Source organism: Alternaria viburni, assembly GCF_023758015.1.
Source record: "Alternaria viburni strain BMP 2772 chromosome Unknown scaffold_9, whole genome shotgun sequence".
NCBI classification, from domain to species: domain Eukaryota; kingdom Fungi; phylum Ascomycota; class Dothideomycetes; order Pleosporales; family Pleosporaceae; genus Alternaria; species Alternaria viburni.
Genome location: NW_026055778.1, coordinates 1 through 22,524, shown reverse-complemented (window position 1 = coordinate 22,524; position 22,524 = coordinate 1). Strand labels below are relative to the sequence as shown.

At 50.0% G+C, this 22,524-nt stretch overlaps 8 protein-coding genes across 8 annotated transcripts; 3 read left to right on the top strand and 5 right to left on the bottom strand.

Moving 5' to 3' along the window:
* Positions 1 to 1,732: 1,732 nt before the first annotated feature.
* Positions 1,733 to 3,754, bottom strand: J4E79_004898 (uncharacterized protein; the record flags this gene model as incomplete). The annotated part of the gene is made up of 1 exon (XM_049353779.1): positions 1,733 to 3,754. The coding sequence occupies one exon, from the start codon at positions 3,752 to 3,754 to the stop codon at positions 1,733 to 1,735; it is 2,022 nt and encodes a 673-aa protein (XP_049211399.1).
* Positions 3,755 to 4,316: 562 nt separating this feature from the next.
* J4E79_004897 (uncharacterized protein) lies at positions 4,317 to 4,715 on the top strand (the record flags this gene model as incomplete). The annotated part of the gene is made up of 3 exons (XM_049353778.1): positions 4,317 to 4,322; positions 4,374 to 4,414; positions 4,481 to 4,715. 3 exons carry the CDS (start codon positions 4,317 to 4,319, stop codon positions 4,713 to 4,715), a joined length of 282 nt encoding a protein of 93 aa, XP_049211398.1.
* Positions 4,716 to 4,973: 258 nt separating this feature from the next.
* Positions 4,974 to 8,195, bottom strand: J4E79_004896 (uncharacterized protein; the record flags this gene model as incomplete). The annotated part of the gene is made up of 1 exon (XM_049353777.1): positions 4,974 to 8,195. One exon carries the CDS (start codon positions 8,193 to 8,195, stop codon positions 4,974 to 4,976), a length of 3,222 nt encoding a protein of 1,073 aa, XP_049211397.1.
* Positions 8,196 to 11,468: 3,273 nt separating this feature from the next.
* Positions 11,469 to 12,959, top strand: J4E79_004895 (uncharacterized protein; the record flags this gene model as incomplete). Its single annotated transcript, XM_049353776.1, has 1 exon — positions 11,469 to 12,959. The coding sequence occupies one exon, from the start codon at positions 11,469 to 11,471 to the stop codon at positions 12,957 to 12,959; it is 1,491 nt and encodes a 496-aa protein (XP_049211396.1).
* A 77-nt stretch (positions 12,960 to 13,036) lies between these two features.
* On the bottom strand, positions 13,037 to 13,788 carry J4E79_004894 (uncharacterized protein; the record flags this gene model as incomplete). Its single annotated transcript, XM_049353775.1, has 3 exons — positions 13,037 to 13,144; positions 13,223 to 13,404; positions 13,464 to 13,788. The coding sequence occupies 3 exons, from the start codon at positions 13,786 to 13,788 to the stop codon at positions 13,037 to 13,039; spliced, it is 615 nt and encodes a 204-aa protein (XP_049211395.1).
* A 474-nt stretch (positions 13,789 to 14,262) lies between these two features.
* J4E79_004893 (uncharacterized protein) lies at positions 14,263 to 15,612 on the bottom strand (the record flags this gene model as incomplete). Its single annotated transcript, XM_049353774.1, has 3 exons — positions 14,263 to 14,298; positions 14,524 to 15,365; positions 15,426 to 15,612. The coding sequence occupies 3 exons, from the start codon at positions 15,610 to 15,612 to the stop codon at positions 14,263 to 14,265; spliced, it is 1,065 nt and encodes a 354-aa protein (XP_049211394.1).
* A 1,102-nt stretch (positions 15,613 to 16,714) lies between these two features.
* On the top strand, positions 16,715 to 18,294 carry J4E79_004892 (uncharacterized protein; the record flags this gene model as incomplete). The annotated part of the gene is made up of 2 exons (XM_049353773.1): positions 16,715 to 17,139; positions 17,190 to 18,294. The coding sequence occupies 2 exons, from the start codon at positions 16,715 to 16,717 to the stop codon at positions 18,292 to 18,294; spliced, it is 1,530 nt and encodes a 509-aa protein (XP_049211393.1).
* Positions 18,295 to 18,592: 298 nt separating this feature from the next.
* J4E79_004891 (uncharacterized protein) lies at positions 18,593 to 19,576 on the bottom strand (the record flags this gene model as incomplete). Its single annotated transcript, XM_049353772.1, has 2 exons — positions 18,593 to 18,789; positions 18,841 to 19,576. The coding sequence occupies 2 exons, from the start codon at positions 19,574 to 19,576 to the stop codon at positions 18,593 to 18,595; spliced, it is 933 nt and encodes a 310-aa protein (XP_049211392.1).
* Between the last annotated feature and the right edge of the window lie 2,948 nt (positions 19,577 to 22,524).

Genomic DNA, 22,524 nt, shown 5'->3' with positions numbered 1-22,524 from the left:
TTGCCACTCTGTAGCTGCCCGAGATGGTAGGTGAGTAGTTGATGTTCGAGGCTGTTGGATACGGTTCGTGCAATCTGGGTAAAGTACTTGTGCTTCCTGTTGTGGTTAGGAGATGTTTGGTCCAGCCAGCCTCAAGCGAGTATGCAGATGAAAGGATATGCGTGACTGGGGAATTGAGTGTGGGGTGATGTGAAGATACGAAATTCCAGAGGACCACACTGGCTGGTGCTGCTAAGTATTTGTCCTTGAAGTCTTAGCAAGGACGTTGCAGACAAGAGAGATTGGGTGGACATCTACTAGCTTTCCAAGTCAGTGGCCAATGCTTTTCGAATGTCGTTGTAACGGTTGGGCTTTCAGTTCGTTCCATGCACTTCTTTCCCTCTCATGCTTGAACGTGTCAGTACTCAGCATAACGGCGGGCCCTGGGCGACATGCTGTTCCTAAGTTATCGTTATCGCGTCTCAAGCATACTCCAGTACTTGTTACAAAGACCCACGCTGCAGCTAATCTCGCTGATGCAAAAGACTATACATGCAGGGACTCTCAACTTTCACGACGCGTTCTAGCCCAACCCACACCTTAATCTGCGTATCCGGCATCTAACGGCTTCCCTGCAGAGATATCCCTGCGTACGATGATTAGTACTCAGTAAGGGTCGTGCTGCACATCCGAGTGACTGGAGCCTCGTCGCACCAAACGAAAAGTTGCGGCAGAGGTGCCATCTACCGTCAATGCAACATTTCCCCGATAGCAAGGGAGCAAGGGTACGTGCAACAGAGTTGCCTGACTACCCAGTCAGACCTGGAAGAGTAGTGGGATCGCTCCAAAGGTCTAGAACCGACGTCGGATGTGTAGTTCGACAGAACCTCTAGATGGTCTTTCTGGGCATCGCACTAGACTGCCTCCAAGGATAAAGCCAAGCGAACAAGGCCACATGCGTCGTAGCGGTTAGGAGCAACGGCTGGAAGTAACGGCTGACAGAGTCTGGGGAAAGTACCTGAACGATCGGTTGGAGACTGAGCAACGATGCAAAGGCTCCGGTGGAATGATCTCCATAGTGCGTCTGTCTATCTTTAGACAGTAATGCAGCATCGCCCGACACGACTGCCTTTTTGGGCTAGATCAAAGATGTGGATATATCAAACGCTCCCAGTCATAGGAGCTCTGTCATTTGGAATAAAGATCAGGAGATTGTCGGAATAAATGGACACGAGAGGACGAACATTTGCGCACCAACGGAAGGAAGCATTCCAAACTCGTAATCACAACGGAACATGACGGACACGAAACAGAAACCACCCGTGCCAAAAGTCCTTCTCGGACAGAGCTTGTTGGTGATGAGTCGCAGCAACAGTAATGTTGGTGACAGACGTGCTGAAGCGAAAAGGATAAATGAGGCTGCGGATGCAGTTAATCTAAATAAACGAGCTCTCAAACAAAGAAGTCCTCGGCAGAGGAATGGTCTGGTGACACCTCGGAATTGGAACACGATAAGATTTCTTTGGTAGCAGGTCGTCATTGTGCCAAACTTTGATATGTGGCGGCGGTCTGGTCAGTCGTGTTCGTGTCGGCTTCGCCAGATGGGACTTTTTTTTATTGCGGCTGGAGGTAGGCTGGAGGTAGGTTGGACAAAACCAGATTGGTGTCATGAAATTGGTAGTTGCGCCATCGTAGGGCTATGGTATATACACTGGTATACATGTTGAGACTCGTACTGTACACAAGGTAGCCTTCAAGGCTCCGGATCCTTCGGTCTTTCTCCAAACTCCCGCTCCAACCATGACGCCCAAACCTCCTTGGGGTCGGCCGTGTTATCCGCGATCTCCTCCGTTGAACCAGCTGCATCATGCGCGTCAGAATCGTCAGGCTCGCCTTGAATGAATGTAGTGTTATCGTCCCCGTCTATGCCTTCTAGCGCATCCTTTACATCCGCGTCTCTTGTGTCCTTGATGTAGGCGGAAGCGGCAATCATGACGTTGTCTGCAACCCAAGCGGGAGCGAGCTGCAGTTTCTTCTTCTTTGCCACATGCTCGTTTCTTGAGGCGAGACCGAGGATCTTTTCGCGATCGAAGCCTTCGGTAGAGATGTCTGCCAGGATCTGGTTGAAGGCGACCGTGTTGCCGGTAATGGAGCACAAGCCTATCATTTGACCGTATGCTTTGGTCATGTCTTCATGATTCACTCTGGCCTTGATGCTGCTAATCTCTCCCCAAATGTATAGGCCCCCTTCCCAGTCCGCGCGACGGAGACAGTCGTTGAGCATTCTCGTCAGACCTTGAACGTCGAGACCCCAGCCGTCCGCTTTCATCTCGTAGTAGATATCAAGCGCTCGGTCGAACCCTGCGAATCGCATGACACCAGTTATGAGGGAACTAAACACCATGGGTGTTGGGTGGACTTTCTGGTAGACCTTCTTTTCGTCCACCCTCACGAGCCGGCCATGACTGGCTTCGTTGACGTTGACTTTGGGAGTTGCGAGCATAAGCCCGTCGCCTACACCTCTCATCCTGGCGACAAACCTCGAAAAGTCTTCAGGGTTTCCATGCCTCAGGGACGCGTAGTGATTGAGTATTTCTCGACAGGTAATCTCGTTCGGACGAATCTTGTTGTAGTTCAGGGCGGGTATCACACAATCTATGAGGTTTCGACGCCGCCACTGTCGAAAACCTACCAGCAAAGTGTTGAATGTCTGCAAGTCCGGTGAGGCCGATGAAACGAGGAGGTTGTGACAGATCTTTGCAAGCACGACAGCCTCTTTGCGGTCGTTACCGTGCACGTCGCTTTCAAACAACTTTTGGATACTCTGATTCATTTGGATCGTAATAGCGTAAAAGTCTCCATCCACGTCCTGATAATATTCCGGAATTCCTGGATGATCGGGGTGAATTCGAGCCTGGGCAATTACATCTGGCGGACTATCAACAGGAATCTGATGGAGGTTTTCAAGAGCCTCTAGGATGTTTTGGCGCGCTTGCTCACGCTCCACAGCATTCATGGCTATAACGTCCTGGATCTGCTGTGACAAGTTGTCGGAATCCACTTCCCAAGCTTTGTCAAATCTAGGCACATTGTTCTTGTGCAGTAGTTCGTGTATGAGGAGACCGGTGGAGAGTTCCTGCATGGCCAGCTTCTTCCACGAGTGTCGCCTTTGTAGGGCGTTTACACGTAGTGCGTCTGGCGCCCACAAGGACTGGGGCGGCAAGTTGTAGCGTATAAGCTCAGGACCGGTATTTGTTGGAAACTCCAGAAGCTGCATACCTGGGAACCTCGAGTCAAAGCGCAGGTCTTCCAGCTCAGCGTAATCGCGAATTTGCGACTGGATTTCTTGATTTTCCAAGACTGGATCCTCGTCCAATTCCATGCCTACGATACGCTCCAACGCGCTCCAGTCGAAGTCGTCCGGCAGATCATCAAAGGTCAAGCCATGGTATCCATGCCCCAAGGTCACAGATTCAGTGGCCGTGTCTGAGTCCTTCGCTCTGTCTACCGGCAGCTCGTCACCAGTAGATTGGGCGAGTGACGAAAAGGCCTTCTCCCATTGTGTGTTCCTAGCGGCTTTCGCTCTCGCATCGATGGCCAGCCCCGCAGCGAATATGGTCGTGTATACGAAGGTCGACGTTGGTGTACCAATTGCCCGAGTGCGACGAGGAGCCGTCTGCCCGCTGCGCGTAGCGAGAGCGCCGGTGTTGGAGACGCATGAGATGCATCTGCAGGTACCCGGGTTCGACTTTGCCCGGGACCAGATGGCTCGCATTGCTACCGGGGCATGCTGCGCGAAGAGTGGAGGGGCGACGAAGGACCGGGTCGCCGGCGGGAGGAGGAAGCGGCGCACCGTGGTAGGCGCAATGGTGCTGCTGAGAATAGGCAGCTATGAAGATCCAGCTGGAGTATGGCGGCCGAACGAGTGTGACTGGAGGTTGTGGTGTCGGGGTTCCGCAATTGTTGTACTCGTCCGATCATTCGAAGAGGGAACAATTTCTTAGCGCGTCCGCTAGTCGCGTCGCTCTACATCTTGGACAGCGGGTAGGCATGGGTGCAGGAGAACAGTGGAGGCAGGTGCATGATTGATCATGATTGTGACGTGAGTCTAAGACAGGAGAGTGCGAGTCTCAGTTATCCTCGAATGCACCTTCCACCCTGAACCACTACATGTTGCGCGGCTTCCCCGCGGTGAAGCACGGTGACCAATCGGCGCTACCTTTTGCCGATGACTTTCCAAAGCTGCAGGCACGACCGCCATAGCACCACGACTCTCACTGCTATACCCACCAAACTCACGGCTACCCGACAGCAAGCCCTGAGATAGAGTCGCAAACATGGCTGTAAGCTATCCTCCATGTTCTCCAGTCACGCGCAAAGCTAACATCCACCAGGCAGTCGCACCCTTCAACCCGCGTCCTTTGCTCCAAAGCTTGTACGTCGCACGCCTTCACCTCTCAAACTCCCCTCACCCGCAGAACACGCGCTAACATACGCGCAGAGTCGACAAAGACATCGTCGTCAGGTTAAAGTGGGGTGAGACCGAGTACAAGGGAAGACTCGTCTCGGTGGACCTCTACATGAACATTCAGCTCTCCAACACCGAAGAATTCGTAAACGGCGTCAGCTCCGGCACTCTCGGACAAGTCCTGATAAGGTGCAATAATGTCTTGTGGATCGGAAAGGCCGAAGAGGTGGAACCCAAGGCGACAAAGGACACGGCCATGAGCGGTTGAGACACCTACGATGGCAGACAAACGATGCGCGAGACAAACTGAACGTCGCAACACGAGCGCCCATAAGGAGCGCGCAGAAGCTGTCTGGGCGCAAACCTCACGTGCGCTCACAGCAGGAAGGCAGCAGGTGCGCACCACGTAGTATGCGCACCGAAGATACCACAGAGCAGATAGGCGCACAATTGGAATGGGTAAAAGTCAGGATACCAAGCTTCGGTTGTGAGGCGCTACAATGTCATCAACTATTCAAGCTGCCAGCTATTCGATCTCTTCTATGACCATCTTCCTCTGACCCTCCCCATTCGCAGTCTGAGGCTGGACGTTGAGGCCTCGGAGGTTTCCTTCTAGCCCAAGATCCGGTCCCAGCCTGAGGCCTTCATCTCTAATCTTATACAGCTTCTTCATCCTCATCGTTTCGAGACCCTCCACGACATTCGCAGCATGGTCTCTTACGAGCGCGTCTGCGTCCTCATCTTTGACCCATTTCACCACTCGCTCGACCTCTTCCTGCTGCTTCAAGTTCAGACCCACCGCACTTTCCTGTCCACTCTCGATCCCTTCGTCGATAGCGCGCAACAAGCCCATCACGACAAGCACAGCCGAGCGACGCAACAACGCCTTTGACTCCTCTCTTTCCATGGCAAGCACTAACAACACCATCTGCAATGTCGCATCGACAACAGGCTGACGCAGAGAGTCCAATCGGTGTTCCATGACAGTAGAAAGCACGCTAAGAGCAGAAGCGCGGATACGAACGTCTTCCTCGATACCCGTGTCCTCCCATCCACCGACAATTTTCTGCAGCGCTTCATACTCCGCTTGTACCTGCGGATCTGCGCCCTCGGGCTCGAGAACATTGGGTATGGGTCCACCCCAAGCAGCTTCGCCTTCCTCTCGAAGCTTTCGTTCACTATCCGCGAGTTCGTTACGTGCCGACAATGTCTGCTTACGTTGACCACGCCGACTCGCCAATGAAAGACAAGCTTCCGTGATCTGCTTTGCGCATCGACGGTGTAGCACGCTATGCCCAGGCGAGTTCCAAAAGTTTTCTTCACCGACAAAGTTATTCAGCACTTCTCCGACCCGTAGCCTAAAGTCCAGAGCATTTCTCAACTCCCGCTCTTTCTCGTCGGTCTGCTTCCCTCGCGCTAGCTTTAGTGAACGTTCGTCTATGTCGATGAACGCGTCCGTCAGTATACCGACCACGGGCTTTGGGGCGCGTGTCGCCAAAGTGACGAGGACGGGTATGGCGGCTAAGTGGACGTAGGACTCTGGGTCTGCCAGTGAAGCAGACAAAAGCGTGTGCGTGAGAGATGGTACGTCAATAGCCGGGAACGCGGTGGGGTTTCTAAGAAGCTTATGCACCGTGTTCAATGCCCAGGTTCGGTTAGGAGGATCAGGTGATTGCAGCTCGGCGAAGCAAGTTTTCAAGGTTTTGCGATGTTCGTTCAGTGGATCGGTCGCTGGTTTCTCTGTCGATAACGGCGTTGTTGGGGCGGGAGCGATAAGATGCAGAGCCGTGGCGGCAGAGTTGCTTATTACAGACGATGTGGATGACTGCGACTGCGAAAGGTATGCTAGCGATGGAAGAAGTGCATGCAGAGTCTCGGTGACTGCGGGCGTCTTCTTGAGGTCCGACGATGCAAGCAGTGTGTTAAGGATACTCAGTGCGAACGATACCAAGTCTTCATCTCTGGCTTCACCCTCTTCGCTCTCCTTTGCCATGTCTTGTATTGGTACAATGTTGTCGAGCATCGCCCTCTTCGATGTACGCAGTCTGTCCGACTTGTCTTGTCGAGTCTTGTGTTCGCTTACGTGGTTTTGAATAAGCTGTGCGACGAGATCGACGATATGCTGTGGACTTCTGGCAAAGTGCTCCTGGAAACGCTGTGCTAAAGCTTCCGATAACTTTGCATCGACAAGCGCTGAAAGTGGATCGGCGTCGGAATCGTCGTCGGTGAGCGACTTAGTTGCAGGTTTCTCCGGTACGAGCCACCGTTTCGTGGCATTCACAAAGATGGACCCAGCTGTGTCGTCGGCGATGTTGGCTTCTGTCAAGAGGGTAATAAGAACAGTGACTCTATTGTCCAGGTCGCTGATGCGTCCGAAGATACCTTCCATCGTTCCTATCCCTCCACTCTTATCTCTTGTGCGAGTGCGAATCTCGACGCCGCCTTGAGATCCTGGCCCGAATGTCCAATCACCATCGCCATCCCAGAAGAGGTTCGTCGCGATATTGTCGATTTGTTTCGTGTCGCAGGCAACGTCCATGTAACGCGAAAGAATGAGACTTGGGAGCATGCTCCATTCTTTGTCTAGAGAGGGTCTATCTTTTGCGTAGTTGAGCAACGCCCAAAGCGGAAGTATGATGGGATGAATGAGACGACGGATCAGTCCGCCATGAGAATACGATGAAAGAATCGTCCTCAGTCTTCTGAGCGCCGTTTTGAGTTCCTCTTCCGACACAACGGTCTGCTCGGACTTCGGTGCGCTAATATTCTTTGGGTAGATTGCTTGGAATAAGGGCTTCGCAAATGTATCCCATCCCACAGTTCCCGGTGCGCCAGTCGTCTTCTTACTGAGAATACCACCAGCGATGATTTGCCCAGCAGCTCGACTGAGTTCTTTGCCCTCGCTACCATCTAGGAGATGCAATAGCTGAGGAGAAATCTTCACGAGCCATTCATCCTGACTGATTCCGCTCGGTGGTAGAACTAGTAGCTTCGAAGCTTGCGAGACAGCCTCTAGTGGGATTGGTATCTGAGATTGAGGGCCTGATGCGCTCTGAGGTACGTGGGAGTTCTTCGATAAGTAAGACAGCGAAAGAAACTCGATGGTATGGCGAACGCCTTGGGTTCGAAGGGGTACCAGCGAGAGCTCTGAGGATATGACAGGTTTGAGCCAGACAGGAAGAGGCTGCTGGAGGAACGTAGTCAAGACGGGGAGAAGACGTGATGTTGGAGTATCCTTAATTATCTGTTCGTATGTTTTCGAATACCTGAACTTCGCTGTCTCAGACGACATCGGGGAGTATGACAGTTCAGCCGCTGCGGAGATGATATCCGGGAGGATCCTCTGGGATAAAAGTGGCTGTACACCCGAGCCCTTCTGCTCCATCATGGGCAGCAAAGCGTCGATAACTGTCGCCAACGCCTCTAAATTGTTGTTCGGTGGCGTGAAGATTACGGCGGTCAGGACTGACCTTGGCCGTTGACTGAATGCAACACCGGAAGACAAACGTGGGATCACTGCGAGAATAGTGATGAGATCTACGAGACCGTACACCACGCCGGCGAGGGAAGCATCGTAGGGTGCATTTAGATCTGCGGCTAGGTCTGCAGTGTTTATGGCCTGGAGGTGGACGAGCGCTTGCTCGACAAGAGTATCGGTAGGCACGTCGGCACTGTATTTGCGGTCCTTATCGACGAATGGGCCGATGAAGTTGGCTGCCGCATCCACTGCGTCTTCGACCGCTCCCATCGTGCTTAGCGGTGCCGCGAAGCTGGGCGCAAAGTGCTGAGCGCGGTTGTGGGTATAGTGGTGGTTGTCTTGCCGGAGCGTGTTGCTCACGATAGATGTGCGAGATCCACTAAGAAGGCTCTATATAGTCCAACGTTGTTCTCTAGATCTCAGAGAATTCGCTATTTATTGTTACGTGAGAGGATGCGATGGAAAATGGCAACGGGCAGGCGGAGAAGGATATTGCTGATTTGTCAGAGAAGGATGGGTCTCACGTGCTAGCGTCCATTCGACGCGAGGCAGGCGCGATCTCTTGGCGCAAGACGACGCGTCTTCGCCCTGCTCCTGCCGACATGAATCCAACAACCACCCCGACGTACCCATCGCCACACGCCGTCCATCTCTGTTCGAATGCTACAACTTCTTGTCGCGTCTCGATTGGATCCTGAGCCATGCACGCGTCACCAACATCGTCTGACCATGTCAATCGCGGCGGGACTGTCGCGTAACGCTCCCTTTGGACACAACTTCTTCTCTCGCTTGCTTGCAAGCCCCCCACAAGTCACTTCCCCCACAGTTACCGATGTCTGTCTTCCATTTGGAATGCGGTTCGTCCGCACCTCACGCACTTGCGCAGTCATCACACGCCCGAGCCTCTCAGCATGGTCTCAATGGGTCGTTTGCATGTTGTCTGTGCGCCTTGGTGGAAACACTGGGGTTGTGTGTGAGGAGGGCAGGCTCGGATCTTAACCCTAATCATCTTCCGGTATTCGATGTGCTTGTAACACAACGGATAGTATCGCGGTCATGTCGCCGACCTTCCGACTAGCCCCTGCATATTGGTCTGCTCGCGTGGACCTACTTGCTTGGTGTGCAAAAGGAAGACTCGAGGTACGGGAGCGAGAGCTCAAATTGGGATGACATGTGCCTGTTGGGGTATTAAAGTTCTCGCACGAGGACCACGTCGGCATCTCATCTGTACAACAGACTCTGGTCACGAAAGATAGCTTCACGACGACTGCGACGAGGCGAAGAGGAGAGCTCTGAAGTCAGACGCCGGTCACCTTACTAGAGGATCGACTTTGGGTTTCATCATCGCGCCTAACCCACAGTCCCTTCGATTCCGAGAGCCATACAGGAGCTGCAACACCTGATGCCAACTATCACCATGTTACCAGCAGACTTCATGCCTACAGCAACGGGACAGAAGAAGAGCGCGGCCTTGACATTGATCGAGCCAGACATACAGACACATCAACTTGTTCGGCCCCGGCTGGCGTGAGATCCACTCGTCGGAAAGGCCAAAGCCTAGCGAGGTCTCGATACGTCGCAGGTTGGTGTTGTCAACTACGGCGGGCCGTCACGCTCCGGATCTGATGTCTTGACGTTCGACGCACGAAAAGTCTGCTGTGTCTACATGTGTTGGATCTAGTACGTGGCGTTTGTACTGCATGGCAATCTGTTCGAGCCGGACTTATGTATGGCGACGAAGTACCCGTGCATCTCGCCCACAGGGACGAAAGTCCCCATTGGACCTCCAACCTCTTCCTTCATCTACTACGTTACGAAGCCGGTGTCACAGTATTACCACTCGACACCAGTCACTCTATGCTGATATCTGACCAGTCGCGTTAGTCGTCAACACGTATGTTCAGCATACGTATGAATTGACGAGCGTCTACCCATCCGATCGAGCAGTTTTATTTCTGTTGCGGTCGTCAATGCGGCTTTTGAGGATGTCCTTTGTCCGTATCATCATGCCCTTCGTTTCTCAAGAGAGCGGAGCGGAAACAAAGACTAGTCTCAGGAAGTCTTGTCACGACGTACAGAGAGAAGCATCTTGGCTTAACAACCCATGATGATTGTGTCCATTGGTGAGTGTTGCGTGTCTGTTGTGCCAAGTTGACTAGGATCTTGTTGCTCACGCGAGCTGGAGCACGGACACGATGGTCTTGCAGCGATGAGAAGAGCTGTTAGTGTTGAAGTTGCGACGCCGCCTTCTATCGACACATGATCGCATTGACAAGTCCTACAACCTCGGATTGATCGGTCTGCGTTCTTTGGCTTGGCCATACAACAAGAGAGCTGAGCATGAGAGTCTGGAAACCCGACAACAGCATATTGGTGGACAGTGAAAGCGACAAAGCAGTGATTCTCGAACCAGAAAATAGAGACGGGACCTCTCAAGAGTGAGGCTCAAGGTCTAGACCTGTCTGTCAACATTTCCTGCGACAAGTTCCTGCGGGCTCTTCATTCTTCCATCCAACTTGCTTCGCGGGCATGTCACCACCTTTCTTCGCCACGGTCTCTTGGCTTATGCCCTGGGCGCATTACCGCTTGATCACCGACGTCGTTCTTGGAAATGTGATTGGTGTGAAAGTGGGGGAGCGTGGCATGGCGTCATCGTGGGTGGTTCAATGGCTGTCCTTCGGGATGGCCAACTCTTTTTTCGATAAGTCTTCTGTCTTGGACGGCTAATACTACGCTAATTAATGCAGGTACCGAAATCGGTTCTGGGCTACTCTAATGTTCGTATTGGGGCTTGCAGCTGCAGCGGGTGCACCCCTCAGGTGTGTCAGCCCTTGGCCAACCGAGCTCGTACCCATTCAGCCTATACAGACAAGCTACAAAAACGAGTCACCAAGACCGCCACATTCCTCACGCGACCCTCCTTACTCCAAATATTGTTTAGCAATATCTCTGGACTTACAGATCAGACCCCAAATTATCGATCACGAGCTACCAAGCGTTGTCATTCTCGTCAGTCGGGGCATATGGTTGGAGCAACAATTCATACTCTATTGCTTGGCTCGAAGCCTCTTCCACAGGATGAAGGAGGAGGTGAAGTCTCGGTACTCACCGTTGCTAGTATGCACCAATAGGGAACCGTTTGGGTACGAAGCTGGGGAGAGATTACCAGGGAATGATTCGGCGACAGCATGCAATACTATGCACTGAAGGTAGCACAATACAAACCTTGTTTTCAAATGCCAGACCACCTGTGAGTAAGCGACGCTACATGTTATTTTGAGAAGACGTTGGCATAGCCGTCTTGACAATGATCGACTCCTATACGGCCTGCGCTCGTTCATACGACAAAAGCGACGTATGTTTAGTACTCGACGGTGATTAAACGCACATGTATCACTCCACATGCATCCTTTTACACCATGCTCGAGCCATCGCGAACCACGTCATTGACAGCTATAAGCTTCTAACGCTGAGTATAAATCGGGATGCGACTCGCAACAACTTCAACGCCATTGCTTCACCGTCTTCAATCCTGAGTTCAAGATGTGGGGCTTTTTTGTTCAACTTGTTCTCGCGTTCACTTTGCCAGCTTTGGCCCGCGGCGATACCTGTTCATCAGTCGCTTCTCTCGGTTACATCACCGTCACATACCCCCTCAACCTGGCCTACATTGAAGAACAAACCCAGTATTGGTCTACTTCGTGCTCTGCTCTTCTCCCGTCCTGCATCATCTTCCCAAGGACGGTGGAAGAAGTCTCGACCGTAGTGCAAATTCTCGCCAACACCACTGAACGCTTCGCCGTCAAATCTGGTGGCCACAATCCCAACAATGGATGGAGTAGCGTAGCCGGGGGCCCACTCATTGCCATGGAGCATTTTGATCAAGCCGATCTCGACCGCAGCACAGGTATCGTCGACGTAGGTCCTGGTAACCGGCTTGATGGCATTGCTGCTAAGCTCCAAGGCACGGGCTGGACGTTTGTCGGCGGTCGCATCGGCAACACTGGAGTCGGCGGACTAGTACTGGGTGGAGGGCTCAGCTACATGTCGACGCAGTACGGATGGGCTGCGTCAAGTGTCCTCGAGTACGAGATTGTCTTTGCCAACGGCACTATCGGCCACATCCGGAACGACAATCACCCCGACCTATTCGTCGCGCTCAAGGGAGGTGGTAACAATTTTGGCGTCATAACAAACTATAAGCTGCAGGCTCACCGACAAGGCGACATCTGGGGCGGCAACCTAGTGTATCTGCGCACGCCGAGCAAGGACAAGCAGCTACTTCAAGCAGTTCGTGACTGGACAGAGTACAACGAGGATGAGAAGGCTGCGGTCATAGTCACGGCTGAGCGAGCGAACCTTAACGTAGTCGACTCTTGGATCATCTTCTTGTTCTACGATGGTCCAACGCCTCCAGCAGGGCTATTCGACAACTTTACCGATGTTAATCCCTTACTTGACACGACCCGAACGCGCACCTACGCCGATCTCATGGCCCTAAGTAACTGGGTCGTGATCAAAGGCAACGTCGTGGACATTGCCACAGAAACGATACCTTTACCTTCCCGCGCCAATGCTGTCGAGGTTATGGAAGGACTGCACGAGCACTGGCGCGACGTCTCTGACACCACACTACTCGTACCTGGAATCGTCGCATCCATCGCATGGCAACCATTCCCAAAGAAGATTGCGCAAAAGGCCCGGGAATTAAGCCCTGATCTGATCGATGCTGATGCAGACGTCGATCGCATTATCATCGAGATGAACTATGCTTTCACGCCTCAGTCGTTGTATGAGCAGATGGCTGACACGATGGAAGCTACCTATTCAGGCGTGAGGAAGAGAGTTCTGGCGTGGCAAGCAGAGGGCAAACTACCGGAAGCGTATTTGCCAGTCTTCATGAACTACGGGTTCTTTCGACAGGATTACTTTGGGAGGTTGAGGCCTGAGAGCCGGGCGTTGGCGAAGAGGGTTGCGGATATGGTGGATCCGGCGGGTTTGTTCAGGTCACGCACTGGGGGCTGGAAGCCATGAGATTGGCGTGATCATGATTGATTCGAGCTTTTCGCTCAATATTGGGCGAGACTATTCCTACAAAAGCTGCTGCTTCATCACAGATCTGCTGGGGGTCGCGTGATCTTCGTTAGATGATCCCCATTCAACTCTTTCATGATCTTGCCTAGACCTTCGTGACTGTAGTCCTTCTCATTCCACATGTCCTGCCTCATGTTAGCAACAACCCTTCGAGCTCAATGAGAGGTTGCGCAGACGTGCGCTGTTCAATGGTTTTCGCGTACCTTGTGATACCGCACCTTGCCTTCTTGATCGAGCGTCAGTGTAATCAAGCTGTTGACCTTCTTCGCAATCGGCATAGGCTTTGGAGTGTACTCCTGCTGCAATTTGAAGATAATCTCATCAGGCTTGGAGGAAATAACCTCCGTCTTGATCGTCCGACTGCTCTTCATGAGTTTCGGGATACCTGTCAGGCGTTAGCAAAGCGTGCCTCCTCATCACCGTTCAAGTCTAGGCATTGCTCACCATACCACTGCCCAGCAATCTTATACCTGGTATCGCAATAGCTCCATGGGTCGTCGTATACCGCCTCTTTGCCATACACCATCATGTCTTGTTCGCTAGCGCTGCCAGAGTATAAGTTGCAGATAGACTGCACTATTTTCTCCCTCGCAGGCTCCAAATTCATCGAATTTTCAGGATGTGGCTCATAGTCGACTCCCGAAGAGCTGTTTTGCGACTCATCGGCGTTGTGGGTCAATGCGACCGGGTCGGGTCGCTTCTCGAAGTCGTTCTCGAGGCGTGCCGCGAGTGTGTCCTTTCCGGACTTGCCCGTAACTGGAAGTGTCATATTATCAACTGGAAAGAAGATTGTGAAGCCGTAGGGATTGTACGACTATTTGAAAAACATCTACTTCTCATGAACAATGTGTCTTGACGTCATGGCTAGCTACTTTGGGGTGTGGCTGCGCGATGCGAGACGTCACGAGCCTGCCAATGAAGCCGTGCCACAATCTGAACTTAAGCAATCACCGTAAGAGCATGCCAGAGAGGTATTGAACACTGTGAAGAAAGACCGGGCCAATGCCATTGATCAAAAGCATGTGAGTGTCGCCAGAGGTACGGAAAATTCATCCTCAGATCGTTTCACATGAGATGCGCAACGCCTGATTTGAGCCTCCTGTCGTTCACAACAATCGTCATGTTCCGAGAACGTTCTGGATATGACCTTTTCGTGTTGAATCTCTCGTGTTGCTGTCCGATACATTCAAAATGTGGGTAGCATTTTACAAGCTGGAAGAATGAGTCGACGTCGTAGGCGATGCTACGTATACCTCTTGGGTTTGTCTTGGAATACTATCTGCACTGCATTTTGCTCTGAGGACAGTGAAAGTTCAGTACTACGAGAACGGCCCTAACCTTCGATATGGATTGGCCATTTCTCTACAGCTTCATAGAGCATCAGCAAACTGCCCATGAGATATACTGCGGGTGCCCATACCAGAGCCAGTGTACTCTGATACTCGCACCAACCTGTGCTACAATATCCCAGACAAGCACTCCAGATCCAACCTATGCTACCCACCAGATTTGTCATTCCAACCCACCACCCGACCATGCGCGGCGCGGGCTTCCACCACTGGCGCTGCACTTCAAACAGGTATAGTATCGAAGCGACCAGGAAGCAGATAGCCCCAAGCAGGAAAGAAGGATAGTATAGCCCATAGAGCACACCTTGCGGGAGGTTCTTGTATACACCTGGTAAGGTGAGGAGATTCGTGACCCAGTAGATGGCTGTACCGATGAAGAGGATGAGATTTGCGTTAAAACCGATCTCTCGACGATAGTGAACGCGAACATCCTGCCACGTGGGCCACCATTTCCAGGCTTGCTCAGGCCCTGACTGGGGACGTGCCTCAACCTTGAACGTCTTCGTGTGCAATATTCGATGCTTCATGCGGTCGGGGTTGTGGATATGCGTGCAGTTTCGACGGTCGGGTTGGAAGCCGGAGGGGTTCTCGGTCGCTTTCTCTTCGTCCGAAGACGCGAGTTCGATGTTCTCGTTGTCGGAGTTCAAGCTTTCCTTGAGCGCCCAGCCAAAGCAGTCGCTCTGGTTGGCGTTCACCGCTTGGACTACAAGGAGCATGCCACCCAGCAGAAACAACATTCCACGGAAGAAGGATATCGCGCCGCTGATGGTGCTCGGGTCGGCGGCGAATCGCGTATCTGGATATGCGACTGGAAGCCATTGAAGGACGCCAGACGTGATCGAGCATATCGAGCCGACAGTAAAGACGACGCCAACCCACCACGAAACGTCCCACCAGGCTACGACTGTGATCATGCGCACAAGCGCTCGAAGAAGGCGCGTAGTACGTGCGGTGCGCGAGGGTGCTTGACCGTGACTGAGGAGAAGTATGTGCCGGCCTGGAGAAGAGACTCGTCAGTACAATCTTCGGCTTATATATAATACAGCTGTGTACGTACCCTTTCGATTCTCGCGACTCCACCACTCCCATTCCGTCCCGCTTGCGTGTCCATCTTCGTTGTTGACGGCATAGCGCCGTGAATTGGCATTTTGGAAGTTGAGAACCTTGTGCGAGCTACCGTGAACGTAGTCTAGCTGCTGTGACGAGTCTTGGAGACGGTCTTTGTCATTGCTGGGGGTGGACATGGCTCGAGAATTTCGCGAGAAGAGAAGACCACGATCGGGGTATCCCTGTGTGAGGCCTCATGTCTTTCAAGGTCTATCGTCGCCATAGCTTCTTGCATCATCTTGGGGGTCCCGCGAAACGCGTCCTGAAAGCGGTAAGTCAACCCATCGTTGACAAGATGATGATGCGTGATGTCATGGTGTGGAGAGTTTCGCGTCGATCTTGGCAGGGAAGCTGTCGGCTAGCGTCTGGGGTTTCCACATGTCGCGGCCCCCCAACTCTCAAGTTAATGACACGACGCATTCGCGATCACTCAACATCAAAAACGAGCGCGAAAGTCCAGGCGACACCCTCTTTCACTTGTGATGAGTTCTCTCGGTCTGGAGAGTCATCTGTGACCCGGTGCGCGATTGGAACCGCACCTGGGCACGTATGAGCATGTTTCGTGAAACAAACCAAGCTACCGGAGAACACCCATATCAGTAATCGGTCTTACATTCCTAGGAGACAGCGTGCACGAATAAAAGTAATGTCAAGGAGCCGAGTCAGAGGGCTCGGGATAGTGCGATGCGATGGTTCCCGCATCTAACCCCCATTCCCCGTCCTGCATTCGTCGCCCATCAGTCCCAAGGTTGTCTATCAACAGCCGCAGACCATGCATTACTTGCAGTGCGCAGCTTGGGTTCGAGCTTTCAGAAAACACATGCGCTCTGGCATCCTCGAGGAAGTCCGGCAAGTTAATCCTCCCCATGGTGGAAAAGCACTCGCAGACGGGTCTCCCATGTTCATCGCGTCTACATGAAGGTGCCACGCGTACGACACCTCTTGGCTTTTGTGTATATTCCGCTAATACATCCCGTTGATGAGATTCGCGCACTCAAGCCGATAGAGAACTAACAATGGCCTCATTTCGGGCGCATGGCAGGACGGGTGCTTCGGCGCCGAAGCGTAATCATGCAAACAGCACACCAATGGTTTGGACAACGCGGAAGGCGATGGGATAGCTGATTACTGACCAGACATGAGGTAGAAGACATACGCTGTTTTTCTGGATATAAAGAGGGTGCCCTGATAGCCATAGTCCCTACCACGCTCATTATACACAACTATCCACCACACACCATGCTTCGCCCCCATTGCGTCAGGCCTAGTGGTCTACTCGCTCTCATCTCGAATATCGTACTTTTTGGATCTCTCTTACCACGTGCTGCAGCGCAGGATGATGCCACCAAACTCAAAGACTGCTTAAGTAGCTCCACCATCTTAGCCTCTTTGGCGACCTTTCCTGATGCTACAAACTGGGATACCATTACGTCCCCATGGGCACTGCGATTCAACCCAGAACCAGCCGCAGTTGTTGTTCCGCGCAACCAAGACGAAATCGCTGCTGCGTTGGCATGCGCCGTAGATGCGGGTGTCAAGGTCTCACCGCTAAATGGAGGACATTCCTATGGAGCTTATGGGCTGGGTGGCGTGGATGGAGCGCTTGTGATCAACATGGAGCGCTTCACGGAGACTACATTCGACGAGGCTACTGGTTTATTCACGTAAGTGTCCGCGCAATCAACTTCAACTTACTCTGTGCTAATGACCATAGCTATGGCGGTGGAAGCCGAGTTGGGCCAGCTGCAACATGGCTTTGGGAGAACCACGGGCGTCACTTCCCCCACGTCCGAGCTAATTGGGTAGGCCTTTCTGGGTCTTCCATCGGTGGTGGCTTTGGAACCACCAGTCGTTTTCTCGGTATTCCTATGGATAATCTCGACAGCGTCAAAGTGATGCTATACAATGGCACAGTGGTCACTGCTTCCCGCACGGAAAACCCAGACCTGTTCTTCGTTGTTCAAGGCGCAGGCTCTTCTTACGGCATCATTCTGTCTCTGACAACAAGCACTTGGAAACCAGAGTTCGACATTGTCACAAACTTCACGATCTCACTTGGTGCTGTCGACCTTGACACAGGCGTCCAAGCCCTAATTGATATCCAGGATTGGGCCATGACTAAAGCACCCGATACCTTCGCTCTGCGATGGCAACTGGCAGGCGAATGGAATGGCAGTGGGTACTTCTATGGTAACCCGGACGAGTTTGATGCTCTCTTCGCTGGCCTGGTCGAACGTCTCCCAAATACTACAACAACTACTGTGCGAACGGCGGATTTCTGGGCTATGGAGAACTTTGCCGTTCCACAGATCAACGGAACTACCGACGCCTTCCCTCCGCGCAGCATGTACCTGCAAGCACTGGTTCTGCGCAAAGATCAGCCTTTTACCTTCGAGTCCGCCAAAGCGCTCTACCAGTACACAACAATCGCCTTCAACCGCACTGACCTGACTGAGTTTGGCTTCTTGGACTTATGGGGTGGCGTGTCTAGGGATGTTGACGACTCAAAGCAGGCGATGGCTTACTCCAACAACCAGTGGCTCATCCGCTGGGAAGGACGTCTTGCTAACGGCCTAACCCAATGGCCTGCTGACGGCATTGAGTATATGCAAGCTGGTTTCCGACCTTTCCAGGATCAGCTGAAGAAGGAGGGTGTACCACTAAGGGGCTTTGTGAATTACAGAGATACGGAGCTCTCCGTTGACGAATGGAGCGTGAGGCTATACGGGGACAACTTTGAGAAGATGAAGAGGATCAAGTCGAACCTAGATCCGCAGGGTGTCTTTACGACGCATGCGCAAAGCATTCCCTCATCCTGATTTATCGACAAATGGAGTATAGGATCAAGTCTCTGTTAAGTGGTTCATCAGATGCAGACGCTTGTCAGGATTGACTTTGGCTTTTCCATGTATATAGGCGGTTGGCTGAATTGGGGTCGAATTCACGTCATTCACTGTGAAGGGCGATTGGTAAACATCAATTGAAACGTACTGCAACATGGCTTTGACAAGTTTCGATGCACCGAACCGGCCATTCTGATTCATTAAATCTATGTTATATACAAGAAGATGCGCTGTCTTAAGAGTCTAATACAGACTATCAACTAGCGCTGGCTGTCTAACAAGTCAGGTCAAAGAACGGCGTGTTGTTCTGAAGGGGCGTGATAGCAAAAGACAAGTCGGTCTGCGCGGCATTGGCGTCCTTCAAGGTGTACCAGAAGGTGTTGCGGGTACCGAAGAGCGAGCAGCCAACTTCGTCCCAGTAACGCTTCGAGTTCTCGAGAGAGGCAACGGCGGAGCCAGAGTTAGGGCCAACTATACTTGTATTAGTATGATCATCATCTAGAGGATTATTCCACAACTTACTTCGTGGCCAACCGGTCTCAGTAACCCAAACAGGCTTTCCATCAGATACACTCTCAGTCTGACCAAGACCCGCAAAGAAGTTCTCACGTGCCAGGTCGATCGAGTTTGGCCTCGTGGTCTCGAAGTATGGGAATGAGTTGTGACCAAGCCAGTTCACGCTGCGCGCAACACCGCGGTTCTCAGGCAGAACCCAGGCAGTGAATGTGTCGACATGGCCGATAGGCTTGCCCTCGAGCGCGGTGCCACGGATCCAGTCGCGCATCCAACCAATGTAACCCTCAATCTCAGCACCAGTAGCACCAGCGCCAGCGTTGTTCTGTACACCTTGCGGGCTGCTGCGGTACAAGTCCTCAGACCCTACGCTGATGCCGATAATCTTGTCTGTGAAAGCGGTTCCGAGTTCCCTGGCGCCACGAATCAGGGCGTTGAGTTCGTTCTCGTATGCCGCACGGCCGGCACTGGCCCAGAGACCGACGAGGAGTTGAGTGTCGGTGTCGATGGCTGCTTGGAAGGCAGAGATGGGATCGGCCGCGGTTCCGCATTGAACCGAAGTGTAAAGACGGGCTGTGTTGAAGCCCGAAGCTTGAGGCAGGCTCTTTGCCTCATTGAAGAAGCGAACGAAGTCGTTGTAGCCGCGGCATGATCCGTCTGCGTTGGTGGCACCGTAGTTGAAGCCTTTGCTCTGGGCGACAGCGGTGGTCGCAAGGGCGAGGATAGAAGCAGCTTTGGCCCACATGTTGAGAATTAAGAATAGGGTATTAAGTCTAGTAAAACGAAGGGATACAGGTGTAGAGGCCAGGGATGGAGCAACCTTTTATTCCTCCGCAGAGCTGAAGTTTAAAATAGAACGTTTGCCCCTGCGCATCATCGCTGGCTGCATGCCAATCCAGATGACGTGGATGAGGCTCGTACTTTTCTTTGCCAAGCGTTGTTGAATGGCGATCTGCCGAGCGCCAGCCTGGGCGGAAAGCTCTTTCGAGAAGTCTCTCTGTAGACGGTTGCGCGAGGCCTCGTCTACACAAGCAAACAAATGACAGTGCGACGCAAGCTGCTGTGCGTTTGCGCCAAAGAAGTTGGGCAAAGCTGGGGAAAGTCGCCAGGACGACAGCTAGTTCTCGTGATGATGGAGCCCTCGGAGGCGACCGTCGACATGTGCCATGCGCATTAGCACGAATACGATCGATTTCCCGGGCAGCCGAATCGGATTTGCGCTGGTCTCGAACGCGCGGTGCGGTGAGGATGCGGTCAAGTCGCAGCTGCCCAGACGGAAGATGTGGGGTAGGGAATCATAGCGGCGCGAGGGTGCGGACCAAGTTGCATTGCGGACAATTTCCCGCCGGGACAGCCTCGCTGCCCTTCGCCCTTCGACATTCTTTACTAGTCGTGGCTCTAACGAATTATCGCTGTGCGACGAAGTTTGCCAACTGTCATTCACGCAGTCTCGGAATAAAGGCTGCGGGACAGAACTTGGATCATACCTAGGTACATGCAAGAACGCTGACCTGAGGCGGTGCGGTGGCTCACCGGTTGTCTAGCGAGGCATGGGCCTTGCTTGAGCATTCGCGCACGGTGCGACAGACGTCGTGCTGCTGGTCTAGAGCCTTTCTTTGTTTTTGAGGGCTTCTGAACAAAAGATGAACTTATTCTCGACTTCCATCGGTGACGGACGGTGGCGGTGCTCAGGTGTCGTAATGTCGCGTTGATCGCGCTGGTGCCGCCGAGGTAGCCGTTGCAACATTCCACTCACGGAGACGATAATGACTGCGATAACGCAGTGTTGTGCCATAGTACCCACCACGCGAGTGGTAAGGTGAATACGTGTGGAAATGAACGCAGCAAAAAGCCGTATCCTGTTTGTGCAACGTCGCGGCCCTTTTCGCATAAAACGCACTTAGCAGAGACATTTGCACTATAACATAGGTTCTCTCTACTACTCTTTATAAGAGCCTAAAATATATCTACTATAAGTTCTAGACGTAACACTACCTATCTTAATATACTTAGTAGTAAAGATATAACTAAAAGTATTATTAAGTAGAAATCTTAATTTTAAGTAGTAATACTTATAGCTTTTATTAAGTAGAAATCTAAATCTTAAGTAGTAATACTTATAGCTTAAAGAGCTACTAATTCTAAAAAAGTAAAGACTATTACTAGTACTTTAAAGAATATATAACTAAATCTTTTACTTACTTTTAAAAGTATAGTATTAAGTAAGCTAAAGTCTAAGCTTTAGAACTACTATTTTTAAAGTAGTTAAAGCTTCTAAATTTTTTAAACTAGCTAAAAAGCTATTTTATAAATACTAAATACTTTATAAAAGAATTATAATATAATTATATATACTTATTAGCTTATAACTAATAAAGTAATATATTTTAAAGCTTTATATAAAGAATAGAGAGGTAATAGTAACTATTCTCTAATAATAGAATATAGCTTTATTAGAACAAAGTAGTTAAATACTATAATAGATAGTATAACTAATAAAGATTATAGTAATTATAGATAATAGATAAAAGGTAATAATATTATTACTAGGTAAGAAATAACTATAGAGAATTACTATTTCTTTTATAAAAAATAGCTACTAGAATAATTATATAAATATCTACCTATTTCTACTTAAAAATAAGAATTTATAATTAAATCTACTTAATTTCTATTAATTCTTAGATTTATAATCTAAGTCTACTAAATTTTTCTTATCTTCTAGATTTATAATTTAGACTAGTACTAATTATATTAGTCTATACGTTATATTACATAGACTAATAATTAGTTTATTACTAGATCTTTTAGTAATTATAGAAAAAGAGATAAGAAAAATAAAAGTTATTAAATTACGTAATAACTCTAATATTAACTAAGCTAAGATAAATAAAGGTATTTTAAAATTTTCTAGTATAGTAGATTAAAACTAGCTACTAAAATCTTAATTATGTAAGTAATTAGATTTACTAGAAATTTTTCTAATTTATTAAGAAATAATAATAAGTGTAATCTTAATAAAGCTTAATAATAATAAAAAGATAATAATAACTAAGTTATTATAATCTTTATATACTTTCTTAAGCTATAGTTTTTAATAACTAAATAATAAGAAAATATAAGTAGTTTTTATAACTAACTTATTAATAATAATTTATATAAGAAGTTTTAATAACTATCTTAAAACTAAAAACCTATTTTTATTTCTATTTCTATTTGCTAATATAAATAGTTATATAATAATAACTAAATATAAAGCCTAAACTAGAATCTCTAAGGTATAAGAACTTAGAGGTTAAAAACCTAAGCCTTGTAATAGTATTAATATACTATTTTTATTATTATAAATAATAATAATAATAACTAGATATAAATAATTAATCTAGTTTAACTAGACTAATTCTATTTATAGAATTCTTAAATTTAGAATAACTAGTAGGTTTAGTTAGATTATCTACTAGAATAGTACTAGTATTTTTGTAAACTAGATTTATTTTATTATTTAGTAGATTTTCTCTAATAAAATAATAAGTTATATCTACGTGCTTAGTTCTAGCGTAAAAAATAGGGTTTTTAGCTAGTTCTATAGCACTTAAAGAATCTGTTTTAATAATATTAGTTCTATTAAAAATAGAACTAAATTCTTTAATAGAATTATTATTAAAAAGATCTTTAATAAAGTTATTAAGATAT